Source organism: Triticum aestivum, chromosome 2B, assembly GCF_018294505.1.
Source record: "Triticum aestivum cultivar Chinese Spring chromosome 2B, IWGSC CS RefSeq v2.1, whole genome shotgun sequence".
Taxonomy (NCBI): domain Eukaryota; kingdom Viridiplantae; phylum Streptophyta; class Magnoliopsida; order Poales; family Poaceae; genus Triticum; species Triticum aestivum.
In genome coordinates, this window is record NC_057798.1 from 15,034,315 (window position 1) to 15,053,709 (window position 19,395).

At 44.9% G+C, this 19,395-nt stretch overlaps 1 protein-coding gene across 1 annotated transcript; it reads left to right on the plus strand.

Annotated features, from left to right (window-relative positions):
* The first annotated feature begins 5,994 nt into the window (after positions 1-5,994).
* On the plus strand, positions 5,995-9,504 carry LOC123038753 (4-hydroxyphenylacetaldehyde oxime monooxygenase-like). Its single transcript, XM_044462240.1, has 3 exons — positions 5,995-6,477; positions 8,308-8,745; positions 8,887-9,504. Exons 1-3 carry the CDS (start codon positions 5,995-5,997, stop codon positions 9,502-9,504), a joined length of 1,539 nt encoding a protein of 512 aa, XP_044318175.1.
* Positions 9,505-19,395: the final 9,891 nt, after the last annotated feature.

Sequence of the window (19,395 nt, forward strand, 5' to 3'; positions counted from 1 at the left end):
TGTACTGCTGCCCACCCATGGCAACCCCGCTGAGACTAATTTTGCGAAAGACTAGGCTTGATACAATAAGACTGGTCAAACTCTAATCACTACAACCCGGTAGCTGACAAGGTTGTTTAAATGGCATAGGAAATACAATGGACAACTTCACATTAACAGCTACCAAGATGCTTGGGAAACACTATGGAAAACCACGACGAAACTTTGCATATGTTAGTTTTCCGTGAAGAGTTACACCGTGAAAGATAACTATGCACTGAAGGAAAATTTGTTGGTACTTGAAAAAACGTAAAGTGAGTCATGTCATCTCCAAAAGAATCCACCTAAGTGTTAACACGTCATCAATGGTAACATAACACCGACATGAAATACTCTTAGGCATGCATGGAGAGCCTCTTCAATTACAATTATATACGTATGTCTCAAAAGAACTGGGCCAGAATACATAAATAACACCCGAACACGAGTAGCATGTTAATGAAAAGCAATATCGATTCCATTACAGTACATTTCACGTGGAATTGTGTATCCACTCAAATCTCTTGCAATGAATCATTTGTTTTTCATGTGATGCAATCAAATATATATTTTCTACGGGATTCAAATGACTATGACATTGCAAACATATATATTTTTTCTATTCATGCGTTTTGAGAATCCCATTAATCAAAGAGGAAATCATCTATGGGAGCAGCAAAATATCTCACAATCTAAGAGCCATAAAACGGCGAGCATTTAAAATAATAACCCACCTTAATTGTGCTTAAAAATGTCATTTTAAATCCTGTAAAGTTCTTATTGGCATGAAAAAGTCTAGGAAATAAATAAGCAGCACCATTATCTCCTAGAGGTTTTACCTAAGGAATATGACATCTTCAATAACCATGTGAGGCCAATGGAAAATACTTAAAGGCCATTTCAACAAGCATTGTGCTTGCTTCCCAAATTTAGGATAATAAGTTTATTTAGGGGCCACATGTGGCCTCACTTCAGCGCCAAGTGTCACAGGATGAACGGAGCTGGTGTAGGTCAGAATTAAGGACAGAAATATAGACCTACGGTCTTTTATATAGTACTGAATACACTGATTTTTTCTTAAAAGAAAGAATACACTGATTTCTTTTCAACAAGGGATATGATTAAATTGGGTCAGCTGGCGGAACGCTAGTACCAGTCGCCTGGTGCCGCGTCGCACATGCGTGGTGGGTCTATCCACCGCTTTTATCATTGCTTACCTGATCTGCAAAAGGAGACCGTTAGACATGCATCCACTTGTTATTCTCCTCCCAGTTCTCGCTTCTTCTTTCTCGTCCCCACCTCTGTCACAGCTTTTCTCCCCTCCTTCACGTCGGCACAGCAAGTCTACGATGGATCCGACGAGGTGGTGATCTATGATGGCGCTAGGAGTCGGTCGTCGTTGCCTGCACGTTGCGCTGATGCGATAGCTGTCGAAGTGAGGTGTTGCCTCGTTGGATGCTTGGCCGGCGCCGTGACGGCCGCCATGCCACGCTACCAGCTCCAAGCAAAGGAGGTTCATGCTAGAATCGACAACGCGTGGTGCTGCAACTACCCTCACCTGAAGCTAGAATCAGAAGGCATGGCAGCGGGAATCCGGCGGGGGGTGGTACTATACTATTGGCAGCGACGTCGCATGACATGCTAGAAATGGCCTCGGTGGGAGTTGCAACCGGCATGACGGGAGTTGGATCCGGCGAGGGGGTGATGCTATGATGGGTGGTGACCTCGCACCAAACGTAGGAATGGTCTTCAGAGAGAGCTGCAACTGGCTTCGGAGGGACCTGCATCCAGCGGGGGGTGGTGCTACGTACTATGGGGCGGTGACGTCGTGTGGCATGGCAGAACTGGCCTCGGCGGAAGCTGCAACCGGCACGGCTGGAGCAGCATCCAGCAAGGGGGAGGTGCTAAGATTGGCGGTGACACCGCGCAAGATGCTCAAATCAGCCGATGGCTACTTGGTGTAAACAACAAGTCATGACACATTACAAACATATAAAACATATAACACTATGAACACTAGTTGCATCTAGAAAAGGAGCAGTACAAATCCAGTTAAATGCTACGACCAGTGCCAAAATGCTAAACATTTTAATTAAGCCCCATGAGTGTGACAACATCTATATACATGAGCAGCGAAATGTGAGGTTCTGACAAGCTAGTAGAGTGAGCAGCTAAAATAGCAAATACATCTGTAACATGATAGAAAACATACACACGCAGGAGTCACAGCTGCCCACGCAAGGCGGAAGGATATACCGGAACCGCTCCTTGTGTCGCTCCCTCCAGGCGACCAAGGGGCTAAAACCTAGTCACCCAGCTGCTGCCGCCTTCCCCTGCTACTACCTCTTGTTGCCCCCTGAGGCCACCGCCTGGCAAAGCCGGGCATAGCCAGTGAAGTGGGTGGTCGGGATATGTTGCCTCGCGGCCCTTTGCATAGTGGCAGGAGGATGGCCACCGGTCTTGGGCACCAAACGACCTAGCCACTTGATCAGATCTGGCACAAGGCGATCACGGGCCAGGTGGGGCGAGACGGCAGCCCCTTCCCACGCGTGGCGGCGCTATCATTCTCTAAGATGGTGGATCGTGATCTGGCAGTGATCCGGCTGCGTGGAGCGGCATGTTCTTGAGGCGAGAGCGAGATTACATTAATACTGGATGCACGGCTGCTCTGCGGTGGGGTAGCCCCTGTGGCTGTGGACGTGAGCGCGGATCTCGCGCAACCCATTTGGGTTGGGCGGATCGACGAGTCTGGGACGTGCCTATAGGCTGGCGCGGTGTTACCTGACGGCGCCGGCTGCTAGGCATCGTGGTGGTGCCGTCACCCGACCTGGCTGTGGCAAGCTAGATCGGGGCGGCATTGGGGCCTGCAGCGGTGATGATTAAGGTGGCGGTCCCCGTGCTCTTTTCGCATCATGGCAACATCCCGCATGATCGGTCTGCCTCAATCTGGCCATCGACGTGTTCCAGAACGGCCTAAGAAGATCTTGCTCGGGATATCTGGATCGGTTAGATTCCGGTCTTGCACATCCATATCAACCGACGCGGTCTTGACATCGTGGCCCGAAGCTCTATTAGTTGATGATACCTTCAGTTCAGACATGTCGGCTTCTTGATTTCCTTGGTGGAGATAGCGGTGGAGAAGGTCATGGTGGCAGAGGTCGGAGGATCAGTTATACGGATGAAGCCTTGGTGGCGATGAAGTCTGCCAGGTGTCAGATAACTCTCAGGAGCAGCAGTGATAAGTGGGGCGGCAACACTGGCGGATTTCATTTTTGGTGGTGCTATTCGGGTAACAAGTCATGGGTTTCTGGCTGAAAACTTAAGGTCTGACCTTCAATGGCCATTGGTTGTGCCTAATGATTGTCTTGCCGAAGGAATTGTTTTGAGAGCGTAGACTTTCTGCAGGGTGAAAATCTAAAATCTTGGATCGGGCAACGACGTTGCTTGTGCACTGTTCCCTTATTGGAGGCATTGCTGTTGGAGACCTTTTATGTTTCTCGTGTGTTGTATTATGTGGTGGTATGTGTGCTGCTGCTGAGCATGCGATCGCTGTGGGGGGACCTTTCTTTTTATTTTCTCCTTTGGCTGCGTGAATCCTAGATGTCTTCGGAACATCTTGTTGGTGCAGAGGCTGGGTGTAATTGGTATCTTCGCAATATATTCCCTTTAAAAAAAACAAATACACAAATATTTGAGTTTTTTTATATGCCAGCAGGTTCAACTAAAGTTCAAAACCATTTTGCTGAACATCTTTGAGATTTTTATATGCCAGCAGGTTCAACACAAATATTTTTTTAGAGCACCTGGCTGGTGAACGAACTGAGCCCCCGCGTCGCTCCGCACGAGCGACACGGGCGGCGACCCAGGCTCCCTCCGGCAGCGGGCCCCTCCGTCGTCTCCCTCCTCGCCGCCGCCGGGACGCGTCGCCGGGCAAAGCCCGTGTGGCAGAGGCGGCGGCGGGGCTTCTTCTCCAGGATGCGGACGGCCCGTGGCTGGCTCGTGCGGCGCCGGCGCGTGGTCGTCGCGAGCTCTGCGCCGGCGGGCTGGAGCTTCTCCCCTCCGGCGGGAGCGGCAGATCCGGGGCTCTCACGCCCGGATCTGGTGGTGTGCGGGTGGAGCGCGCAGGGAAGCCGCTGCGGGGGCGCTGGCGTTCAGGGAGGCCACGGCGATGGCGCATGCGTGCAAGGGGCGAGCGGGGGTCTCGAGCGTGGTGGGCATGGAGCTCGGGCGTGGATGGAGCAACTCGGGCGTGAGGTGCCACAAGGGTCTCCGACGAGGCGTGCTGCCAGCAACGGGTCCGAGGCGACGTGCAGCGGGCGCGACAGATCTGGTCCCTGCGGGTGCTCGGGCGTGCGTGGTGCTCGCCGGTGCCCCTGATGTTTGGCTGTGGCTCGGAACCGTGGTGGTTTCTGGCCTTGGGCAGCGCTCATCTGTTCCTTCCTGGCATGGTGCTCGGCATGGAATGGTGGCTCACTGCGTCCAGCGGTCATGGGTCCGGTCGGCCGCTGTTAGTTCTGGTGCCTGCTGATGGAGATGCAGCGAGGGAAGGTGGGCTGCCGAATTGGCTGTCGACCGGAGGATTACGAGGGCTAGGTGAAAACCCGTCTCTGGCCATGGCCGGAGCCTGTGACGGTGGCGTCTGTGGACGCCGTAACCTTTTTGAAGGCGTCGACAAGATGCTCTCTCTTCCTCTGCGAGGGACAACTCCAGGGGAAACCCCAGACCAGGAGGGTCGGTCGTTGGCGGCGTGTTGGCGTCGTTTCCCTCTCGAGGGCATCGATTTTGGAGTTCAATCCGGTCAGAGGGACCAGCTGGTGTGTTGGGAGGTTGGTGGTATGCGTTGGTGTGGCGTTGAGGCTTCTGTGGCAACGACGATAGGGCGAGTGAAGTCGGAGACATTGCAGTGGTAGTCGGCTCTTCTTCGGCGTGTTCCTGGGATTACCTCGGTTTGGTTGTTGTGGTGAAGTCGGAGCTGCGGCGGCGGGGTCCCTGTGGCAACGATGACAGGCAACACGTGGTCCGTTCGGTGGTCTTCCACGACGCCAGTCTTGCATAGTTCTCCTTTGGATCTTTGCTTTAGAGTCGGAGCTGCGTAGCCCTCGATTCGGGTGGTTGAGTTCTGGCATGGATCTTCATGTTTTCCTACTCAGCCTCTGCGGTGAGTGTTGATTCGACGTTCGTCCACGGAGAAGTCGGAGTCGCTTGCTCGGGGTTTAGGGATGGCGATGACGCCTGTTTGGGGAGAAGTGATGACGATGACGCTTGTGTGCTAGCTTGACAAAGCACTCCTTGTAAAGGTGTGCGTGGGATATCTTGGTGTGCCGCTCAGCGGTTTGTGACGGTTTTCGCCCGGTTTTCCGTTGATTAACCGGGCAATTCTCTTCTGCTTAATTAATGGATGAGGCAAATCTTTTGCCTCCGTTTCGAAAAAAAACACAAATATTTGAGTTTTTTATATGCCAGCAGGTTCTTAAGGAAAAATTTATAGTACCTAAAGAGTTAACTTTTAAGCATTGAACATCTTTGCAAGAATTTGTTACATTCGTTTTTTTTCCTCTTTGAGATGTGCACCTTTAAATTTAAGCATTGTGCAAATTAAAAATGCCAGTTTCAGTCGACACTAGTTGTTTGTTTATTTTCTTGTGCATGTGGGCATCATCGCATCAAGACGGCACAAGTGACAAATCGTTGAACATTTTATTAGTACTACGCTCCCCTCTAACTACTTTGCTAGCTACTGTCTTTTTTTGTTTCTTTGTTTAACAGAACTGTGGCAGGTTTCATTAATGGGTGTCTTAAGCCATCTTCTACTTCTCCAACCATTGTTTTTCTTCTCTTTCAATGATTGGGGTTAAAATGACTTGACCAACTGATACAAAGGTCCTTTAAAACGCCAACTAAGAATGGGCTTAGGAACCTTCTATTTAAACCACCCGGGACCTCAGCCAAAGCCACACATCACGCAAGATTAGAACAATGCTGGCTTCTCAGCTTCTTGAGCTCCTACCCCAACAATGGCAGCTTCTGCTAGTAATCCTCCCACTCGTTTCCCTGCTCTTCCTCCTACACAGGAGCCGGAACAGGTCCGGTAGCATTAGGCTGCCACCAGGGCCCTGGCAGCTGCCCATCCTGGGCAACCTGCACCAGATCGGCCCGCTGGCCCACCGGAGCCTGTTGGTGCTCTCAAAGCGGCACGGGCCGGTGATGCTGCTGCGACTGGGCATGGTCCAGACGGTGGTGCTGTCCTCGCCGGAGGCCGCACGCGAGGCTCTCAAGACCCACAACGTCGACTGCTCCGGCCGGTCCCCCTCGGCAGGGCCACGGTTGCTGTCATATGGCTACAAGGACGTCATCTTCTCCCCATACGGCGAGTATGTCCAGGAGATGCGCAAGCTTTTCATCCTTGAGCTGCTCAGCAGGCGCCGCGTGCAGGCTGCTTGCTACGCTCGCGATGCCCAGGTACATGCGTGGTTAGTTTTGTGAATGAATGAATAAATCTTATGAAGATCATGTATTTGTCATCAACTTATCGCCCATGTGGGAGCGTGCACAAAAAATACTTCCAAATGAAACTATATAAATCGACCCTACATTTTCCATATGAACTTATGCATGATATAAAATTTGTCAGAAGTGTAATAGAAAACAAGGACAGTTAACTGGATTACTCGGACACATATGTGCATCAAGAATTACTATAGACACTAAGAAATTTTTGAGTGACTAAGAAATAAAGAGTGACATAGACACTAATATTATGTGATTAGAAATACTGTGTTTTTATATCCACCATCCAAACTATGTTGAATTAAAATACACCAGTGCTCATCTAAAAAAATAAGTTGTATGAAATGTTTTAAGAATTAAAGTTAAGCCTTCCAGTCCTACCCATCGAAAATCTATATACCATAATAGTAGAAAACTGAAAATTATACAAATACCTTCGAAAAATGCCCTAGATTCAAAAAATATTCCTGTTTTGTGAAATTATCACAATTAAAATAATGTTTGTGTATAAAAGATGCACATTTTCTAAAAATCTTATGAATTTTCCATACATGTTCCCGTTTTAAAAAAATGTTCACAAATTCAAATCATGTTCATGTTTTTATAAAAAAGTTGGTGTTTTAGAAAATGTTTGTGAACTTTATAAGATGTTCCCTTCCATATTTTGTTATCATTTTTCCAAAAGTGTACATTATTTTCAAAAAACTATTCAGATTTTAAAAATTCATGTTTCCTAAAATGTTCAGAAACTTCATACCTTAAAATCCCCTCGATGGCAAGGATTGAAAGGAACAGTAGATTAAATAACTCATGGGCCTTCTCTGGTGTACGATGCCGTAACAAAACTCTTAAATGCCCTCGGTCAATGGATGAAAATTTAGTGGATTGATTCCTTCACACGCGGCAAAACCGAGAAGTTAAATGTTCCTTTTTCATGTGCACACAGGGTTTTGCTTTCGCATATACTTCTCACTAACTTTAAATGCATACTATTTTATCTTCCGTTGCAACGCACGGGCATATGTACTAGTATACTAGTTAACAATATAGTTTATCTATCTTCACTGATACATGTTGGTGTAATTTTGAAGATAACTTATTTTTCTCTCAGGAAAGTTATGGGGATTTATGCATGATTATTTTAGGCATAATTATCAGCACCAGATAGTTTTTCTCTACTGCCAACGTAGAATTTTCAAGGATATATCTATTTTTAGGACAACTATGAGCATATGTTAGTTAAATTATAGTCTTCCACCATTTTGATCGTAAAGTTTAATCAAACCACTAACGGTTTATAACTTTGGTTATAATCTTTTATTAATAGAAAATAAATGCAAGGAGATGGCACATGTGTTATATTTTTCTAGGGGGCACATTTTAGTTACACATGTATCATGTCCCTCAGAAAAATTACCTAATAGTTGTGCGATGGATTCATTTTTCCTTTTGAACCATACACCTTGAGCCCATTTGACAGAATTCATGTGTGAGACACACATCCTTGGTAGATATTTGTAAACTATAACAACTAAATTCAGAAAATAAACTAATCTCATGGTCAACCTAACTGCCTAATTCACATCTGATGGTTAAGTACGGTTGCTTTCTTCAGATTTAATACTAGCCATAGTGCTATACATAGAGTTAGAGTTGTACCATGTAGAGAGAGGGTGTAGTCCATAACTAAACATAAATTATTAGTATATGGATAAGAGAATATTGAGAATTAATAGGGAACAACTGTGGTGCTCCTATTAATTTCTACATGTCAATGATTAGGTAGAAAAGCTGGTGAATAACCTCACCAGTATCGGGACAAAACTGGTGCCGGTTACTGACTACATCTCTGCCACGTTGGATGGGATCTTTGGCTCTTTTGTTTTTGGGGGAAACCGCGCTGCAGAGAAATTCAAGGGGCAATTGGTCCCTGTGATGAACGAGGCCGTGGACATGCTGAGCAGCTTCTCTGCCGAGGACTTCTTCGCCAACGCCGCTGGCAGCGTCTTTGACCGTGTTACGGGCATCAAGGCCCGCCGACACAGGATCTTTAAGAAGCTCGATGGATTCTTTGAACAAGTCATCGAACATTACGTGAATGAGGACCCCACCAGAAAAAAACTTGATGACAATTACGGATCAACACTTGTGGAAGAACTTATCGACTTATGGAAGAAGCGCAATAAGATCACTAAGGATCATGTCAAGGCTATCCTCATGGTAATAATAATTATCTCATTCTTTGTATAAGATGCATCATACAACTCCTTTTTGGAAAGAAAATAATTATTATTTGGTTCATATTCTTGTCCAACTAGTACTCAAATATATATAGTTCTCACGTGAATACATATGTTTCAGGACACTTTCGTCGCTGGCAATGATACTAGTGCAATAACAATAAACTGGGCAATGGCAGAGCTAATTCGGCACCCAAGGGTGCTTAAGAAGGTACAAGAAGAAATCAGAACTGCGGTAGGGAAGAAAGAGAGGGTGCAAAACGAAGACATGTCCAAGCTAAACTACTTAAGAATGGTTGTCAAGGAGACCCTACGGCTGCATATCCCGGCGGCTTTGCTGGTTCCAAGGGAGACCTTACGGAAGATTCAGATTGCAGGATACGACATCCCAGCCAAGACAAGGGTTATCGTAAATGCATGGGCTATTGCCAGGGATCCCAATGTTTGGAAGGAGGCGGAGGAGTTTTACCCTGAACGTTTTGAGGACACGGATATAGACTTCAATGGGGCACATTTCGAGCTATTGCCCTTTGGCTCGGGACGGCGCATCTGCCCAGGAATGGACATGGGTGTGGCCAATGTAGAATTCATCCTGGCCAACATGCTTTACTGCTTCAACTGGGAGCTTCCACCTGGAATGAATATTGAGGATTTAAGCATGGAAGAAGAAGGGGCTCTGACCATTCGAAAGAAGACGCCACTCATATTGGTGCCGACAAGGTACACTGCATATCAGTGATAAAACCAAATGGTTGGAAATATGACTGGTCACTTCTTCATGTTTTGTCGTATGTGTCATTTGTTTTGTGTTCATTTGTTTACAATAAGTAAGTCTGTCCGTCCATGCTTTGCGGTTGTTACACTGCTCAATGTATTTTGTAACCTGCTATATCAGAAAATGGTACTAAAAGCAAAAAAAATACGGTGTTAGCCAGACGAAAAAATAAGCAAGAGTTGGTAGGAAAATTAAAGCATGATTAGGTTGATCCACCTCAATGCCAAACACAACTTAGGATGTGCCGCCTTTCATCCTTGTGATGATTGTATGTTCCTTGTGTTAATTAATGTAGTATAACCATATAACTCTAACCTACGCGTATTTGGATCTAACATTTTAAGTGACAAGTTATGTATGTGGTCTGACCTTGGGATTGAAGAACTTGGTACTCCCTTCATTTACTTATACAAGGCACTAAATTTGACATTGATACTTGTAATCTGAGTTTGTGGCCTTGTATATAAAAATGGAGGAAGTATTTTGCTTCTTAAGTCTGCCAATTACTTGTATGTTCAAGCTTTCTGAAAATGAACACTTGCCTATGTTCCTTTTACCCGTGCCTATCCAGTTTTCTTGTCACTTGGTGGGTGTGGGTGGGCGTTGGGGCGCTACATTTGAAAAGTATGTGCGCCAAGCAACAGGCTAATGGCTGCCGCCGCCGGCCGATCTGGACGCAGCAGCCCAAATCCCAAACATGTCGGACCGCCCCATAGCCCATCGCACCCAACCATCTCACCGTCCCGGCGAGCAAAGCTGCCACCGGAACAGTCGAAGGCTGCCACCTCGGAGTCTGCGCACACTCCCTGAGAAAGTGTGCTGTTCAGGGACATCGCACTCGCCACGAGAGGAGCACGCCTAGCCGCTGCCGTCCGCCGAGGCGAGCTTTGCCCGTCGGCTTCCTCCGACAGCGGCGGGGCAGGAGAGGTTGAGGAAGGTACGGGCGGCGGCGGCTAGGCTACCGGGCCTTTGGGGAAGAAGCTCCCTACATTTGTGTTTTTTTCAGAATGGCTAATGACCGTTCAGAACCAAGCCATACAGACCCTATGCTCTGTCCCATCAATAGTGACAGATGCACACCCTTGCTTCGAGATAAGTTTTCAGCAACGTCTCAGCGTTGTATCAACTGCAAGTTGTTTTGTCTTTGCTTTCCATGAACAAGTACCTTAGTCGCTTCAGTTTTCCTTTCTTGTGCGTGCTCCTCGGTTATCTTGTTCTTGTTTGCCGGCTACCATATTATTCCTGATTTCCCACAGATACTATTACTAGTAGCTCGGTGATATTTTTAACAATCATCTCCTATCAAATTCTAGTATTGATTACCATTTTGCCGTCGGATCAATGTATTCACCTTGTTGGGTCTTTCTGCCATCGAAGCCAGGCAGCCCCATCCTCCTACGCACACCCATCAGCATGCGTCCACCGCTGAGCATCGGCTGTACCACGTCGCCGAGACCTGCCGCTGCTGATGTGGTAGATGGAGCATTTGTCCTACTTAAGTCCTCGCTAGTAAGCACCTGCTCTATAACGATGCCCCCAAGAGGGATAATGGCCCCGAAGGCACCGCCATCAATCCATCATCCGACCTCGGTGACCCGGATCTATGGTTTCCCACGGAGCAGGCAAAACAAAGTGGCGACGAATGCAACTGATGATGCCTTCGACAAGGAGACGACGCCCAAGACACTGCCATCGTCGGTCATGACCGAAGTCGAAGACACTCCGAATCAACAGCTGACCGGATCCATGCTGAGCCACACCGTGATGCCACGCGTAGCCGCCGGAACACCGACAGGGAACCAACATTCCTCGCCAACCCCTGTACACGCAGTCGACCATCAACGGGCCACAGCAATGACGGATCTGGGTGTCTGGACCAGATCCACTGCACACGGCTACCTACCATCGCCAGGGAAGCACGCAAGCTCCCGCAGACGATAGAGGCGAGTGTCGCCGCTGCACGACTAGGAACTGCCCTGGCCGATGCGCGCACCCTCCTTTAGCCCCGCCCCAGTAGATCCAGTGGTCGCCACCGCGTAGAGGGGTTTGTGCCTAGCACGGGGAGCTGAGTAGACGCGGCTTGCTTCTTAACAGGAAGGACATAATTGCATAATGATTACATTTTCGACAAGTAAGATAAGCTTAGAGACCTGTGGGTTTTCCAGCCACAAAGCTGGAGAATAGTACTCCCTCCATTCTTAAATACATCATCCGTTCCAAATTTAATGTCTTGACTTTGTACTAACTTTAGTTGAAAGTTTTAGTAAAATTAACACGTTAAAGTACTAAAGTTAACACACTTGTTTTGGGAGGGAGGGGTATAAGCTTTTTTAGCAATTTTAATATGGACTACATACCGAGCAAAATAAGTAAATCTACACTCTAAAATGTGTATATATACGTCCATATATAGTCCGTGTTGGTATCTCTAAAAAGTTTAGGCTTATAGTAGGACCCAAGAAGTACGGAGACCTACAGTAGAGATTGAAAAACCAGCCACGCCGATGCAGTGTCGCCGCCCTGGGACAAAAAAGCCAGCACCAGCACCGGCCGTCGCGGGCGGCCGGCTATGGGCCAGCAAAACCCTAGTCGTTCGAGTTGGTCGCCCGCGTTACCGACTCGCACTTATTATCTTGTGATGCAACTTAGTTGGTCGAAACATCACCCCTCGAACATGATGTGTGTTCGAGTTGCCCACCAGCCAGATTTTTTTTTTTTGCATCCCCCGCATCGGTGGGCCAGGATAATTTGGCCTGGCAAGGCCCAAAGCCAGCTGACCCATGTGGGCTCTTTAAGTATATGTACGAAGCATGTTGAGGCCCAGGCACCCTGCAACGGACTCAAAATTGATATCAAACAACGTTTAGTACCACCTCGTACATGAGCAAAATAAGACGGACAAACGGTGATCGAACCTAACGGAAAAAAACTAATCACGGAACGAAACCAAGAATATTACTTTATTACCTTGCTTTATTAGTAGACTAGTACAAATGCCCGTGCGTTGCAACGGGCAAAAAATATTGTGAAGCCAGCCCCATGTGATAGTACGCGCCATTTCTTATATACAATTCTGATAAACATCATTAATAAGTCTATAGTGTTATCGCTTTTCGAAGTATGAAGTGTAGATGTAAAGAAGCCACCCTAACATCCTTCTTCTGATGGAAGAGTAGTGGTGCATGGAATAGTCTAGTAATCGGTTATATATATTTTTTTAAACACATTTTTTATTTTTATAAAATAATTAAAAAATTCTGAAATTTTAATATTTTTATGAGAATTGAAACATGTTTCGAAAATGAACACTTTTAACCATGTTTTTTAAGAAAAATTTTGTGACTTATTTTAAAAAAGTTGAAATCATTTTTGGGAATTTTGAGCATTTTTTTTAAAAGTGTGAACATATTTAAAAGCATTTTTTTTAAGAAAGAAGAATTTGAAACACTCTGTATTTAAAAAAAACACGCTCGGTGTCTGCAATTAAAAAAAGGATTGTTGCTGTCCATACTAAGTAGTATAAAGTTGAGAAAGTCATAGGGATATCCTTTGATGGCGCCTACTTCAATTTAGCACTATCATCGAGTGAAAGAGAAATGGTGTAATTGTCTTTAGCAGGATATACAAATGGTAGAATTGTTGTATACTATTCAAAGGTTCAAGGGAGAAAAATATCATAGGCCCCTATCCAATAAACATTCGTCAAGACTCTTGTTCACATGGTCACAACATGTTTTAATATAACCAATTCCAAGGCAATAACCTTAGCTATGGAACCTAAAAAAGCAAGTTTTTCCTCCCCATCATAGCTAAATTTCAGGTTGATGCACTGTTGTCACATTCTCTCTACTCTTCATCCCTCCCTCTCCCCATCCCATCTCACCAACGATGTCGGTGACATCCAGAGTTGAGGAATATCTTAATTGTCGGCAAGTCCGGGTGAGCTCCAAAATATCTTCTCCCTTAAGAAGTATTTATTTCCAATATTTCACTTATTTTTAATTATTGTATCTGATGATGTATTCATAAGTTGTGGTAGGCATGAACATTAAACTATGACTGTAACAAAAAAACAACGACAACTAATTAGGGCAACTCTAACGCGCCGACACAAACTGTCTGCGTGTGTCCGTTTGGGTCGAAACAGAAATAAATCACGGCCCAACGCGCCGACACAAATGGACGAGCGTTCATTTTTTGTCCGCTCACGATGTTTTATCGACCCAAATTTGGACCGGATTTGCGTCGGTGCGAACACGAAGCACACGCGCGCGACACCCTCCTTGTCCTCCCCATGGGCTGCAAGTCGGTGACACATTGGCCATTCCCCTTCTCTCCCACCGACAACCACCACACACGGCCGCCGCCCCTCCCTCGCCGTTGCCGCCTAGTTTCGGTGTCCAGGCCGCCGCTTGCACCCACATACCGCCCTCAGCAGCACGCCGTACCTGATGACTGTTCTTGCCGGCGTTGGTGGACTGTTTTCGCCGCGGCCATAGCACCCCAATGTCTAGGCCACCTCTCGCCTCCGCCCCCAGCAGCAACACTCCAAGCTACTATGAGATTTAACTTTTATCTTTCAAATGTATTTGTGCCAATTGATTTGTAAACCATGAGATTTTGTTTGGTTGTGAAACTATAAAATATTTGTGTTTGGTTGAATTATGTGAACTTTGGGCAATTTTTTTGATAGACACAAAAAGAGTAAAAGTTGACTGGATACCGGCCGCGCGGATGAAAATGCATCAGCGCGTTGGGCACACTATCAATCAAAATGCAAACAAGGTGAACAAAGCTGAAAACCACAACCCAAAGGACAAAAAATGAATAAAATTTGCGTCTGTTTGCCTCGATACGTTGGAGTTGCCCTTATATCGGTGCTCATTTAGATTTCTTTTGCAATCGAGAAGCCAAAAAATGTGGTCGGTGCAGCCATTAAAAAAACAAATCCACACCAACAAATCCCCACCGAGAAGCTCTCCACTACGTGTACTTTTATTCTGCAATCTCCATTCCTCTCTGGAGCAGCGGTGCTCTTCTCCTCCTCTATCTATCCATCCATCCAGCGAGCCCACGAACCCCATCACTCCATCAGCGTTGCCCTTCTCTCTATCCGTGCTCCAGCCACACCACACCACGCACCCATGTCTTCCACAGCCCACACCGTGGCGTTCCCCTCTCTCTTCTTGCCCGTGGCGCCCGGGTCGAGCACTGATGGGCGCGGTAAGCTCCTCCCTCCCCGCCCTTGATCCCCTCTTTTGGTGTTGGTTCCGTTGACCCCATCTCTCTCTCTCTCTTCTGATTTCCCAGGCCCATTGACCCCATCTCTGCGATTTCCCAGACCGTAACACCCGCGACCGATGGCTGGTTCGTGTTCATCGGCCCATTGCAGCGCGGCTTTGGTTGGGCCTGCGCGCACGGAGCTGGCTGGGCCTGTGGCAGAGGCGCGGCAGCGATGGCCTGCTCAGGGTCGACCTCGGCGGCAGCTTGACGGGGCCGCTTGGATCTGTGCCGGCACTCCGGATTGGCATGGATCCGCAGTGGCATCCTCCTCATCCTAATTCTCTCCATCGTCGCCGGCACGGCCTCGGGGTCCGCGCTAGTGGATGACAGGTGCGCCGCGGGCTCGCTGTCCCCGTGCGGCGCCAGGATGCACTGCACCTCCTTCTCCGCCACCTCGTCCACCCCGTTCGCCGCGGCGGCCTCCAACGCTGCCGGCCTGCATACGAAGAAACATAGGGCATGCGAAAGGGATTTTTTGTTTTACCAAATCGTTTTTCCTAGAGCCACTTACGTGGGGAGTGCGGGTTCAATTTCCAGAAATGGGAAGGGCCTTTTTGCAATAATTCCACGACAGGTGTGCGGGCAAAATAAAGTTGACATGATATTTTGGCCCATATATGTATCTGTACGAAGGAGGCCCAACACCCAGCAACGTTAAAATTGAGATCAGCTTTTAGTACCACCTCGCCACCTCGTATGTGATCAAAACTAATGAGAAAAAAACTAATTGCGGGACGAAACCAAGAATGTCACCTTGCTTTAATAGTAGGTATAGATATAGATATAGATAGATTTAGGAACGGAGGGAGTAGTACCTATCAACTCTGTTAACTTTAGCGAACGAACCTGTGGTTGGGATGGTTAGGTGGATAGTGGTATCTCAGCCCAACAGGGTTCAAATCCTGGTGCTCGCATTTATCCTGGATTTATTTCGGGATTTCTTAAGATGATATGTCGGTTCAGTCTCTCGTAGGTGCTCATAGGGATAGGGTGTGCGTTTATAGAGGTGAGTGTATGCGTGTTTATATGAGCGCTTGCGTCTGTACTATATTAAAAAAAACTCTGTTAACTTTAACAACAGCCATTATTTTGTTTCCGCGCCTGTCACACCAGGGACCCATTCTCATGTGGACATGTGGTGATTCAAAAATAACAATAACCCGATGACATGCCACTGGTGGTCTCATGCACGCGTAACGCGCCTCACAATCGTCTCATCTGCTTTACGTCCACACCCTTCTCCATTGTGCAACTCATCTAACCTATTTACCAGTATTTGTTTTCTGATTTTACATACTGATGTCTAGCACTATCTTCCCAGAAGTTGGTGGTGAGGCAGAATGGAAGGATACTGGCAGTGTAAGTGTTTACTCTTTGAGTAGAATAGTGAGCTCGAATAATATAGATATACATTTGCCCAAAGACCAGAACTTCAGAACTGCATCCAAGTAATTTGGATTTCATAATTTAGTTTGATCGTAAACCATTGCCATAATAACCTGCACAAATGTGCAGTTCATTTTGGTCACATAACCATTGCTCCTAGCTAGGCATGTCAACGGGCATTTGGTGCATCTATATTCTTCATAAAAAAAATACAGTTTGAGTGACAACAAATCTGCCTACATGAAATTGATTTTGTCCGCCTGTATATTTGTGAAATCTTTTCTTGGTTTCAGGACGAGTGCTAGGATTCTTGCTCCCACAGGTCAGGTGGTCGTTGATGTTACTCTGAGTAACCACGCCATCTATACCTCAAATTTAAATCATTAACATGTTGGAGGCAATTTTAATGGGTCTGTCTAGGATACATCTAGATGTGACATAGTTATGTCACATCTGACCCGATGTTCACTATGTTCATGGTCTGTTTTTTTTTTGTCCATTATGTGAGAGATTAGATGTGACATCCTTAGAAAACATTTAGATGTGAATTAGACAAACTGAATTTTAATTATCTAGATCGATCGACAAAAACTGAATCCCCGGTGGCACATCACAAGCCGTCCTGTCATCCCAGAGAGAATAGTGAACCAACTTCATGTGTCACTAATGTCTGGGACCCTGTCGTCAATGCCTACCAGCAGTGAATCCTTTCTGAACCTCCCTTCTTCCCCAAACCACCATGACGGAAACCATGAGGCCTCGTGCTTGCCCAGGGCCGTAGGCATGCCGTGCTGACGCCCATCACGGCCTCCCAGCCGCACCTCATGTGGACCAATGGTGGTCGCCAATGTCAAGTTCGAGGAGGGAGGGAGGGGAGGTGCCTATCTAGGTTGATTGCGGGAAGCGGTTCCTGGTAATTAATGTTTGTTCACTTTTTCTTCGGAACAACCCCTAAACGCATTGACCGCTGAGATCTCTTTATACCTCTTAATAATAAATGGTACGATAGTCTTTTCGCCCACGCCGATACGCGGCACCCTTAGCTCTTTTTCACTTTCTTTTTTAAAAAAATAAATAGTGCAGGTAATGTGAATTAGGCTCAAGACATCCAATGCTTTTGCGTACTTATTTCTTTTTTTTTTCGTTTTCTTCTACTTGAGTTCGCGGCTGGGCCGGCCCACTGCTGAATCGGCCCTTTTATCACTATTTCTTTTTTATTTTCTCTATTCCTTTTTAGTTTATTTTTCTTTTTCAAAAATGTTCATATTTTTTAATTTTAATAATAAAGTACAAAACCATGGATTTAAAAGAATTTATATATGTTAGAAAACAGTTTGTTTCTTTCAAAATTGCTCAAATATCATAACACAAACATATTTTACAAAGAGCGAACAAAATTTTGAACATAGACATTTTTTCAAAAAAAGGGAAAATATGAAACCAAATCCTTTTGAATTTCCGCAAACATTTTTTGTATTTGTGCATGAAAAATTTGAATATGGGAAACCAGAAAAACTTTGCATGGTGCCTTGGAATGGTGATACAAGGTCCTAGAAATTTTTTGGTCTATTACAATGCTGTCGAAAAAAGGCACTCTAAGACAGAAGCTTCCGCCCAACCCGAACACCCTATCCGAACTTTTTTCCCATTTAAGTTCGAGAACAATTTTTAAAATTCGCAAACTTTGCTTTCAAATTCAATGCATTTTTTCCATTTAAATTCGTGAAAATTATTTAAATTCATAAACTTTCTTTTCAAATTCATAAACGTTCTTTTTCAAAATTGATGACATTTCTTCATATTTGAAAGTTTGGGCCGGCCCAGTACGCAGCCACCGAAAACGATGCTGGCTCCCGGTTGGGCAACGCCTGAGTCTATTTGTTTCTAATCTATTTTTACGATTTTTTTGGTAATTTCATTTGTTTTGCTTTATGAACTTTATTGTTCATCTTAAAACCTGTTGTATAATTTGAAATATTTTTGCAATACCAAAAAATGTTATTTTTGAAAAATGTTCTAGAAATTAGAAAAATATTCCCATTTTTGAAACTTTTGTTCATAAATTTGAAAATATGTTTTTGTTTTAATGTTTTTTATAAATATAAAAAGTATTTGTTTTGCAAGTTGTGTACAACATCAATATTTAGGAATTTATTTGCAATTCTGGAAAATAGTGGTCATGTTTATAAAATTTTCATACGCAATTTGAAATTCCAAAATTGTTAATTAATATCAAGAAATAATTCGGATGTAAGAAAATGTTCATCTTGATTGATAATGATAGAAAGGATATGAATGAAATGAGACCAAGTTTTGCCAGCTTGTGGGCATGCTCATGGCAGGCCTCCATGCAAAATTTGTAGGAATTCAGACACCGAGTGCATGCTGCGTCACATTCGGCAAGTGTTTTGGGTTTTTTCACCAAGAAAACCTTAGAATATGCATATAATATCAGAACTCAATGAAATTTATCATGGATGTTTGGCATGGTCATGCTAGTGTATGTTAAAAATTTGTGTCCATTATATTGTTGTGAGCATTTTTAAAAAAATAAAAAGAACAGAAAGGGGAAAACAAAAAACAACAAGAATGAAAAGGAATCAAAAAATGAACGATAAACCGATCACTGATTGATATATTTTCATTTTTATTTTTATATTTAATAGATGTTCAAAATTTTTAAAGGTGTTCATTTTTTTTATGTGAGCATGTTTCTATTTAACCAAAAAATAAACAAATATTTTTGTTTAACGAACAATAAACAAACAATTTTTCAAAAAGATAATTATATTGATGTGAGCATTTTTTATTCAAAAGATAATTTGTTGACATATCTGTACAAATTTTTTAAATGTGAATACTTGTACTTTATGAACAAAATTTAAAAAAGTGAACAATTTTTAAATTTTGAACATATTTTTATAAGTGTGAGAACTTTTTGAAAAAGAAGAAAGAAACAAAAAAGAAAAACGAAATAGAAATAGTGATAAAAGGACCGGTTCAACAATGGCCCGGTCCAACCGCGAACTGAAGTAGAAGAAAAAAAAAGTAAACTGGCACATGTATTATGATGTCCTAGTTGGTTAGTGTGGTTCTTCTTAGACCAAGAGGTGTTGAGTTTGATTCACGTTGCTAGCGCAATATTTTGAAGTTTGATAAAAAAAGTGGCAAAGTGGGTACAATGCC

Excerpts from the sequence above, each read along its gene's own strand:
- LOC123038753 (XM_044462240.1), top strand. The coding sequence starts at position 5,995 with ATGCTGGCTTCTCAGCTTCTTGAGCTCCTACCCCAACAATGGCAGCTT. Across the intron at positions 6,478-8,307 it reads GCTACGCTCGCGATGCCCAG|GTAGAAAAGCTGGTGAATAA; the intron begins GTACATGCGTGG and ends GTCAATGATTAG. Across the intron at positions 8,746-8,886 it reads ATGTCAAGGCTATCCTCATG|GACACTTTCGTCGCTGGCAA; the intron begins GTAATAATAATT and ends CATATGTTTCAG.